Source organism: Capsicum annuum, chromosome 7, assembly GCF_002878395.1.
Source record: "Capsicum annuum cultivar UCD-10X-F1 chromosome 7, UCD10Xv1.1, whole genome shotgun sequence".
NCBI classification, from domain to species: domain Eukaryota; kingdom Viridiplantae; phylum Streptophyta; class Magnoliopsida; order Solanales; family Solanaceae; genus Capsicum; species Capsicum annuum.
In genome coordinates, this window is record NC_061117.1 from 4188244 (window position 1) to 4198365 (window position 10122).

Consider the following 10122-nt stretch of genomic DNA (forward strand, 5'->3'; position numbering starts at 1 on the left):
GTTTTTCCTTATTAAACTCAAATAGATTTGAGTTAAATTAGGAACAAAATCTTTAATTGTATATGTATTTAAATAGCAACAGTTTACTCAAATACAAAATACATATTGCTATTTTTTGTAATTTTGAAACTGTTGCTATAAAAGTTACAATTAAGGCTCTATAGTTGCTATTTCTGAAATTTTTCCTTTTTTATTTTATTTGAAGGATATCATGTCAAAAGTTATTTAATTTCACCATTAAGAGCATTTTTTAGGGTGTTGGAGACTTGACTAACAAATATTAACACTATGTAATATTATCCAGTAATATTTATGTTTATTAATATTTTAAAATTAAATTATAAAATACTATTTTTTTAAAAGTGGGCTGGCCGGTATGGGTTGCAGCCCACACAGCAATGGTGTGGGCTTGGTGTTTTTTGACCCCATCATTTTGATGGGTCAACTCGGTCTAACCCGTTGAACTCAAAGCCCATGTGGGCTAGCCTGGAAGGGCTGGGCCGACTCGTATTGACACCTCCACTAACTTTCTACCCTAATACACGTCCTCCCTCAAAAAGCAAGATAACGCACACTCCACTACCTACTAACCTTTTATCCTAATACTTGTCCTTCCTCAAAAAGCAAGATAACGTACATTCCACTACGTACCAACCTTCTACCTTAATACACATCCTGTCTCAAAAAAGCAAGATAACATACAATCCACCACGTACTAACCTTCTATCCTAATTCCCTTCCTCCCTCGAAAAGTAAAATGACATGCACTCTACTGCAGTAGCGGAGACAAGATTTTTATTAGGGGGTTCACAAGTGAACATACGAATTAACCGAAGGAGGTTCAACATCTGCTATATAAAATAAAAAATAATTTTAACCATATATATATATATATATATATAATACTATAATTTTTCATTAAAGGAATTCATAAATGTAACTACGTCACTGCTCCACTAACTACTGACCTTCTATCCTAATATAAACCTTCCAGACCTTCAAATCTAAAATCATTTCGCACAAAATTGCATCTTATCATGTCTAATCAAGCCTCGCCAATAGTCACTTCAATAATTTACAAACAACAGGAAAAGAAAAATCACCTCTCACCAACAGTCACTTGAATAATTTACAAAAACAGGAAAAGAAAAAAGAAAAAAAAATTAAATCCAACTAAAGTTGACTCTTCACACGTGTGAAAGTTGAAAAAATGTACACTGTTTCCTTCTTGGTTTCAGACACGTCTTTGATAGATTCTGTCTGCTCCTCTCTTTGCCAATTACTACCATTTTTGTGCACAAAATAACAATACTGCATTTTCTTGCACACTTTAAAGTTCACAACTTTAAGGGAAAAAAAAAATTAAAAAAGGAATCTTGAAATTTGTTCTTCAATTCTTGAATTTGTATTTGGTGATTGATATATGATCATGTAGATAAAGGGTGTTTGTTTATACAAAAAAAGATTGAATTTTTTTTGATTATACAAAAAAAGATTGGATTTTTATTGGAAAAATGAGTGTTTCTTTGAGTGTAATGACATTTAATCTACTTGAAAATCAGTTGGAGGACAGTCCAAATTCATGGGAAAAGAGGAAAGATTTGTGTATCAGTGTTATCACAAGTTATTCTCCTATGATTCTCTGTACTCAACAAGGTTTGGATGAAGTTACTTTCTTTGTTTTTTCTTTATGTAGGTGGATCTTGATTGGTTTTTGTTGAAATGGGTGATTTGGAGTTGTTGTAATTTGTGATTTGCTTTATGGGTTTTGTGTCTTTCTGCATTTCTTACACATTTCAAAGTTCATAACTTTGAGGGGGGGAGGAAAGGAGCAATCTTGTTGTTATGTTCTTGAATTTGTGTTTGATGGTTGGTATATGATCATGTAGATAAAGTGTGTTTGGTTATACTAAAAGAGATTCATTTTTGGGGGGGAAGTTAGTGTTGTGTTATTACTAGTTATTTTCCTATGATTCTCAGTACTTGACAAGGTCTGAATGAAGTTACTTTTTGTTTTTCTGTTTTTAGGTGGATCTTGATTGTGATATCTATCATAGTATGTTGTTTATTGTGTTTCAATTATCGCACTATTTGGTTGTTGTTTTGTTTTTTTTCTTGTAGACTTTGCACTGTTCCGTTGTTAGTTGCTATTTTGCTTCATTGTTTCCTTCTTCTTTGTATCTGGATTTGTTGCACTTGAGCCGGGGGTGTTTCGGAAATAGCCTCTCTACCTCCTTGAGGTAGTGGTAAGGTCTGCGTACAATCTACCCTCCCCAGACCTCATTTGTGGGATTTGACTAGGTTTGTTGTTGTTGTAGGTTGATCTTGATTGGTTTTCTGTGGTTTTTGTTGAAATGGGTGATTTGGGATTGTTTTGATTTGTGATTTGCTTTATGGGTTTTGTGTCTTTATGCATATCTTACACACTTCAAAGTTTACAACTTTGAGCAAAAAAACACACACAAAAAGAGAATCTTGAAATTTGTTCTTCAGTTCTTGAATTTGTATTTGATGATTGGTATATGATCATGTAGATAAAGGGTGTTTGATTATACTAAAAAAGATTCAATTTTTATTGGGAAAATGAGTGTTTCTTTGAGTGTAATGACTTTTATTCTCCTATGATTCTCTGTACTCAACAAGGTTTGGATAAAGTTTTTTTTGTTTTTTCTGTTTTATGATGGATCTTGATTGGTTTTCTATGGTTTTTGTTGCGCTTATCTACCTTATTTTCGTATTGCGCTAATTTCTGTTTTATTATGTCTTATTCCTTTTATGTTATGCCATCCATCATGCTTCATGTTTCATTACGCTCCTGTTTACTATTCTCTATCTTGAACCGAGGGTCTATCGGAAACAGCCTCTCTACGTCTTTGGAGGTAGCGGTATGGACTGCGTACATTTTACCCTCCCCAGACCCCACTTTTGTGGGAATATACTGGGTTTGTTGTTGTTGTTGTTGTTGTTGTTGTTTATTGGTTTTAATCTTTCTGCAATTCTTCCCCCCTTTTCGCTTTAGAGGAGCTTAGGGGGGACATGGATTACGGTAGAAGGTTGGTTAGTAGTTAGTTGAGTGTTGTCTCACTTATCCTTTCATACTAGTAGTCGTAGTTTTACTCTTGTAGTTTCTTTCTTCGGTTTCCGTTACTATTTGTTGTTCCTTGTACTTCAATTATCTTATTATTCTGAAGTAGTTTCTGTTCCTGTTTTAGATTGCTTTGTCCTGTCTTGTTTAGAAACAACCTCTTTGCCTCCTAAGGTAGGGGTAAGGTCTACGTACACTCCATCCTCCCCAGACCCCATTTGTGGGATTACACTTGGTGTGTCATTGTTGCCGTTGTTGTTGTTTATAAGTATTATGAAAGTTGATTTTGTCTTTTGTTTCTGCAACCATTTTCCCAGCGCAAAAAAGGAAAGAAGCTAATCAATTTTTGATTTTAGTAATATGTTGCTTGTGTTTCGGTTTAGGTGTGAAGTCACAGTTGGATTATATTCAGCAGTGCTTGCAAGGTAACTTTCTTAGATTGATCTTTTTTTCATATATAATTGTGAGATATAGCTTAGATTCAGTATCTCCGCACATTGTCCGGGAAGAATAGGTTCTTTTGCTTTTCGGAAGAATTTCGTCGAAGTGCCCACATGCATGTGTTCATAATCAATTGGCTATAAAAATGGGGATTGCAATTTGTATAGTTATGTCAAATTGAAGATGTTTGTTTTCGTTTTCAACTTTTCTAGTTGTTCGTTGTGTTCCTTAAGCCGCGGGTCTATTGGAAATAGCCTCTTTACTTTCCATGGTTGGTTTCAGGTCTACGTACACGCTACCCTCCCTAGACCCCACTTGTGGGATTACACTTAGTATGTTGTTGTTGTTGGTTGTTCTTTGCGTGCGACATTCAGAAAATGGTTGCCATAGAGATAGATTACAGTTTGACAAGTCGTTTTTACTTCTAGTTTATGTCATGTAAAGAACGCATTTCCATATTGGAGTTATGGACTAGAGTTTAGTTATAGTTCGGAGATGCTGTGAAGAGTAAGACATTGAGCGTTTCTTAATCAAGGAGGAGCTTCTCCTGGATATAATTAGAAGTTTAGCATTCAAAAACCCGTGTTGCTCGGGCTCTCCAAAAATGTTGCTTCACTGTAGCTGATCCTCGAGAAAATGTACTACGTTTGTAGTATCCGGCACGGACCTTGCGACATATTTGAAGAGTCCGACCAACATAGTAAAAATAAGTAGGTTGGTAAGCAAGCACAATTGGCAACTCAAATAAGTATCATATACTATTCTTGTAGGTGTGATTGTCAAAAAGTGCATTACGCAACACATACGTTGAATGAGGGACATAAGGTTCAATGAGGTGGTGTGAGGAATGTGGATGATGGACGACTAGAGACACGAGGGAGGGGCTGTGGAATTGGTAAAGAGAACAATTACTGTTTATTGAAACAGCCTCTGACAGGAATGCAAGGTAAGGCTGCGTACAATAGATCCATGTGGTCGGGCCTTTCCCCGGACCCTACGCATAGCGGGTGCTTTAGTGCACCAGGCTGCCCTTTTTAACAGTTACGGTTTATAGAAAGCTGTTTCAGGATAGGAGATACCTTTGACTTTCACTTTCATCTTCTTCTGAGGATTGTTGTCTCATTTTTTGAAAATGGTATTTAGAAAAGAGTAATAACGGATTGGGTAATGCTGCAGCTTCAGAAAAGAGTATATCGGATATCTCGGTAAACTAGTTTTTCAGATAACCATCCTGCTCCCACTAAACTTAGACCTTACAACAGTATATAACCTCAACTCGAGTTTTATAAACTTTTAGTTGCCCCGCCTCTTTCCCTATTAAAAGCTCTAAGAATGATTAGTTAAACAAAATAATTGGCGGATTATGCCAAATGTTTATTGTAGAATTTGGTTGGAGAGAACATATGTATGTTTCTAAGGGAAGACGCCTTTGAATAGACTTCGGCTTCTGTTTATTCTAACATTAAACACAATCAGCTACGATTATTGCAGTCTTCTTATGAAGATAAGTATAGTCATTGCCTTTTTATTTATTTTTATATCCCGAATTTGTTTGGCATTTCCTGTTGACATTAGTGGAACTTACGCTTTTACGTATCTATACAAAAAATGAATGTTTATTTATCGAGAAGTCCCTTCCTTCTCAGTTCTCTGATCAAATACACCTCAAACCTCCTTTAGACCCTACTTGTAGTATTTTCTCATTGCTATACTAACTCTTCGAACTTTGCCTTTTTTACCTTTCCCAAACACTTTACGCCATTACAAGTGTGATCGAATCGTAACTAACAAAATAATTGTAAGAGAAAAAAAATCTCTTCAACAAGTTATGTTCCTGGATGAACACAGACTGGAACGTGTACTGCAAGCCTATGATCCTAAGTATGAGTTGAGTTCAATCAATTATATCCGCTGACAGTGAGGAGACCTGAAAGCAGAAAAGAAATTTGCGGTGAAGGCATTCTATGCATCAGTTCGTCCAACAGAAGACGGCATCTAGTTGTACGTATGTTGAGCTGGCATTATTAGTCTGAAGGGGTAGTCCCGTGCGTTAAAGCTCCCAGTATGTGTGGGTTCTGGGAACGGCTGGACCACAAGGGTTAATTGTACGTATGTTGAGCTGGCATTATTAGTCTGAAAGGGTAGTCCCGTGCCTTAAAGCTCCCAGTATGTGTGGGTGCTGGGAACTACCTGGACCACAAGGTAGTCCCGTGCCTGACCTTCTGGTCACACGGCAACAACTTTTTCAATTACTCCAAGCTTCCCCTTCGGCGTTATTAGTCTGAAGGTTCCAAGAAAATAAGTTCAGCCTCTGAGTTGTAGCCTAGGTGAGTGTGGACGGAGTTATTGTCCGATAAAATTGAGCTAGTTGATACTTATCCAAAAACATCCCAGTGTTTTGGACACGAAACCTCAAAGGCTGTCGACTTAGTTATGATCTTATAGGCAGCACTGAATATGCAAATGCTGGACGGTAGAGAATAGCATTCAAAGAGAGTATAGTGTAGTAAACGTATTGAATAATCGGCATTAGTATCATACATATCCTATTTCTGGAGTTGTAGGAACTAGCATGTCTACGACTTAAAAAGTACGAAGAAAAATGTAGGGACAGAAAAGGGATCGAAACGAGATGGTTCATGCATGTTATGATGCAAATTGGGAAAAACAGTAAAAGTAATAGGTAAACAAATGTTAAAGCTATACATAATTTGCTCGTAAGGGATGTTTGTTTTCATGATATTCACACGGGATCGATGAAGGATCTGCCTCAATCACCTGTTCTTATCGTCATGTCCTCCCAAATGACCGTTGTGTATGATAGATATGAACCTTAGCAACTAAAGTAACTTTACGACTTTCAAGTACTTATTCACCCACAGCTTTGTTAACCGTAAAGGTAGTACAGTGTGGGATGAAGTAGACGCGTGTTGCGAACTTGAAACATAGTTGTTTCGTATTTAAGCGGAGAAAGGTAAAGGGATGAGTCCGTTATCCCCGAGTTTCGAAGTTGAAACAACAGATTCCCCGGTCGTCAAAAATCTACTTTTGATTACCTTCTTCCTTCTTCTTTTATTACTGAATCAAAAAGGCCAGCCCGATGCAGTAAAGCTCCCATTTTGCCCGGGGCCAGGGAATGGCCGGACCGCAAGGGTCTATTATATGCAACCTTACCTTGCATTTCTGTCAGAGGTTGTTTCCATGGCTTGAACCCGTGACCTCCCGGTCATATGGCAGCAACAAAATGAAGATTGCGAAATTCAGGGTCAGGTTGCGTACAATAGACCTTGTGGTCCGGCCCTTCCCCCGACCCCCGGGCTGCCCCCTTTTGTTTTTTTATTGATAAGTATTACGGGACAACATTTTGATGTTGAAGGAGCTAATGGTCGGTCCGTTATTTGAATCGTTCTATTTTTACCGTTTAGGTTATGAACAGTTCGGAATATCAAGGAAAGGAGCTGAAGACACTTCTGATCAACACTGCACCATATTTTATGACAAGGATAAGGTCGAGCTTTTAGAAGGGGGAACGTTTTGGTTGTCTGAATCACCTTCGGTGCCTGGAAGCATGTCTTGGGGTTCTACAGCACCGTGCACCGCAACATGGGCAATATCCTTTCGATCTGTTTATTTTACCTTGCTTTTCATTTTCATCTTTGTTCTCTTAGGAGTCGGAATATTAACTCTAGAAAAAAGTAAAACATATTCATGGCCAAGTAAACACTAAATTCAGCACACCAAGTACGGTGTTTGAGAACGGTTATCATTTTACAATCCCGCATAACTAAAACATGTACTATAAGCTATGAGTCGATTTATGTATTATTTTATACAAGGTAGAAGATCGAATAACTAAACTCTGCATAACTTTAACCAGCAACCAAACGACCCCTTACTGCATGGATTATTGAACGCTTTGTTCCCTTGACGAAGACTCTACACATTTCAGTTGAAAGGAGTTGAGCAGCCGGGTTTTTCATTTCAGATTGTTAATACAACCATGGATGAGTTCAGTCCCCGTGCACGAAGACGAGGTGCTTTGCTCACTTGGCAGCATATTGCATCCTTGCCCCCGAGCTTATCCGTCGTGTACTGTGGAGGATTTAACACCCAAAAGGAATCAACTACCGGCCGTTTTCTTCTTGGGAGATCGAGGTAATAACATTGTTGCTATTTAATGTCTTCTACTGTATCACTTGCGCGATCTTGCCATTATAATACCTGATTACTATATTCATTTATTCGCGATCTTGAGCTTGCAATGGCTACTAAACTTGCTGATTTTCCTATTCGACGATGTAATTAGCGTAAAATTTTAATTTCCCAAACAAGAGAAATATTGCCTTAAATTGTAATTTGACAACTGGCGACATGCGCGGAAGGAAATTGCCGACTATGAGTTGGACTGACCAGTAGCTTTGGTTCAATCCCTGTATTTGTCTTATAGATATGTTGCTTTTTCCTCTGCCGTGATTTTTTCACTTCCGCTATTTCTTTTTTCCAAATTGCTTTCATTTGTTTTTTCCTTGAACCGAGGGTCTATCGGAAACAACCTCTCTATCTCTACCTCCCAATTTAGGGCTAAGGTCTGCGTGCACTCTATCCTCCCCAAACCCCACTTGTGGAATTACACTGGGTATGTTGTTGCTGTTGCTTTTCCCTCTCGTGTGAGCAGTCGCAAATTTTTGTTTTTATGACCATGGATTATCACAGATGAATGAAATAAATAAACTAGCTCGTTATGGGTGTGGTACCAGGGGCGGAGCGTTGGCCATGTTGAACCCCCTTGGCGTCTTCATGTATTTACTTCTTCATATTTTGAATCCCTAAGTGAACATCTCGGCTCCGCCGCTGGTGGTTACTGCAGAAGTGTTAAATGGTACCGTAGTTCTACATGTTCGGTGCAATATATGAGCTAACATGTTTGGATTGAACCGCAAAATGGAATACTAATGAGAAATATGTGGATAGCTTGACATGTGCTATTTCTCAGAGAGCACGGAGTTGTCGGTGATATGAGAGATGCTTGGCCAAACGCTCGTGTGAGGAAAAATGTATCCCTTATACGCACGTATCATGGATTCAAAGGTTTGGTTATCCTCCATAAGCTATATTAACTTACTGACTGATACGCGACAGACCTATTGATATCACTATTTGATTCTCGCAGGTACTAAGCAAGGTCCAGTCGAGTTCCTCAAGTTAATATTCCGAGCACTTTGTCTGTGCTGGGATCGACAAACTCAGGATCTGCATGTCGACTGGATCCTTTTCAGAGGCAGATCGTTGATACCTGTCTCGTGTGAGGTGGTGAACGACAACATTGATGGCTTTTATCCTTCTTCTCATTATCCTGTATTCGCGGAGTTCATGCTTCCTCGATCAGTTAGACTAATCGAAGCATCCCCAGAAAACCGAAACTAAACTATTCCTTCTTGAGGTTTTCGCCATTTCACTTTCGTGCATTGTTATTTATTGATTGATTGATTTTTTTTTTCGTAAGTTGCTGATATATGGCTATTACATTGTTCAACGGGCAGCCCCGTGCACTATGCGCGGGGTCCGGGGAAGGGTTGAACTACAAGGGTTTATTGTACGGATGTAAAATGGATGATTTTGTTGGTTAGAATATTGAACTATGATCTTGTTTCAGTTTGAATTCTTCTTATAGTTGACTCAGTCATATTCTTTTTATTTTTGGTTTCCCATCCGATGTCCGTTACTCGCATTGGAATTAGACTAATCCGGATTTATGTCGCGTAGGGCCCCATACGGGAGGAAGCGCTTCCTACCAAGGATTTTTCCATACCCAGGGCTTGAACCCAAGACCTCTGGTTAAGGGACGAGCAGTCTCATCCGCTGCACCACATCCTTTGGTGGTCAGTCATATTCACCTAGTACTTATACTGGTGCGAGGTTGTAGGTATCTCGAGAAATAATAGGTCGTTACAAGTGAATGTTAATAGTTGAGTTGATTTTTTTTCATTTTAGTGAAGAAAAATGATTATAATACATAAATGTGCACTTTAATTTGATCTTCGTTGACAATTATGCCCTTCAATTTTGTAAGTGCACAAGTAGGCAACTGAAATTTTACAAAGTTGAACAAGTAGACATACACGTCTTATGTGGCATTCTACATGTAGGACACGAATTGCCATGTAGGACGCTGCATAGGACGCAGATAAGAGAAAGGTTTTTTTCGTAATGGATGACTCTCGAAACCATAATTTATTGATATACTGCGTAGATTTGGATGATTGATGGAAGAAACACCAAACATATTCCAAACTTCTCGCTCCCATTGGTCGGCTGACGGAAATAGACTGACTATTGGAGATATTCACAACTGTAGCTACGTGGAAGCTAGCTGCTTAAAGACGTTATTTTGGACACATATGTCTGTTTGTTCAACTTTATATTTAAGTGTTGACTTGTATACACCCAAAGTTGAGGGCGTAAATGTCAGTTGAAATCAAGTTAGAAGACACGTTTATGTATTATGCCAAAAAAAAAAATCCTAATTTTATCTTATGTGCTTAAATCCAAAGGAAGCAGATAACTTTTTTTAAAATTTTGTGGATTGAGGATTTTAA

General features: G+C 38.1%; 1 protein-coding gene across 2 annotated transcripts; it reads left to right on the top strand.

Annotated features, from left to right (window-relative positions):
• The first annotated feature begins 1208 nt into the window (after positions 1 to 1208).
• On the top strand, positions 1209 to 9178 carry LOC107877608. Of its 2 annotated transcripts, none has more exons than XM_016724297.2 (6): positions 1209 to 1656; positions 3469 to 3510; positions 6952 to 7136; positions 7467 to 7681; positions 8520 to 8614; positions 8697 to 9178. In XM_016724297.2, exons 1-6 carry the CDS (start codon positions 1515 to 1517, stop codon positions 8948 to 8950), a joined length of 933 nt encoding a protein of 310 aa, XP_016579783.2. In that variant the 5' UTR covers positions 1209 to 1514; the 3' UTR covers positions 8951 to 9178. The 2 variants fall into 2 exon arrangements, with proteins under 2 accessions (XP_016579783.2, XP_016579784.2); XM_016724298.2 differs by lacking the exon at positions 1209 to 1656 and adding an exon at positions 1666 to 2643.
• The last annotated feature ends 944 nt before the right edge of the window (positions 9179 to 10122 follow it).

Bases quoted from the DNA above. Each gene is read 5' to 3' on its own strand.
- LOC107877608 (XM_016724297.2), top strand. From the start codon at position 1,515: ATGAGTGTTTCTTTGAGTGTAATGACATTTAATCTACTTGAAAATCAG. The intron at 3,511-6,951 runs GTAACTTTCTTA...TTTACCGTTTAG, and splicing joins TATTCAGCAGTGCTTGCAAG to GTTATGAACAGTTCGGAATA. The intron at 7,682-8,519 runs GTAATAACATTG...GCTATTTCTCAG, and splicing joins TTTCTTCTTGGGAGATCGAG to AGAGCACGGAGTTGTCGGTG.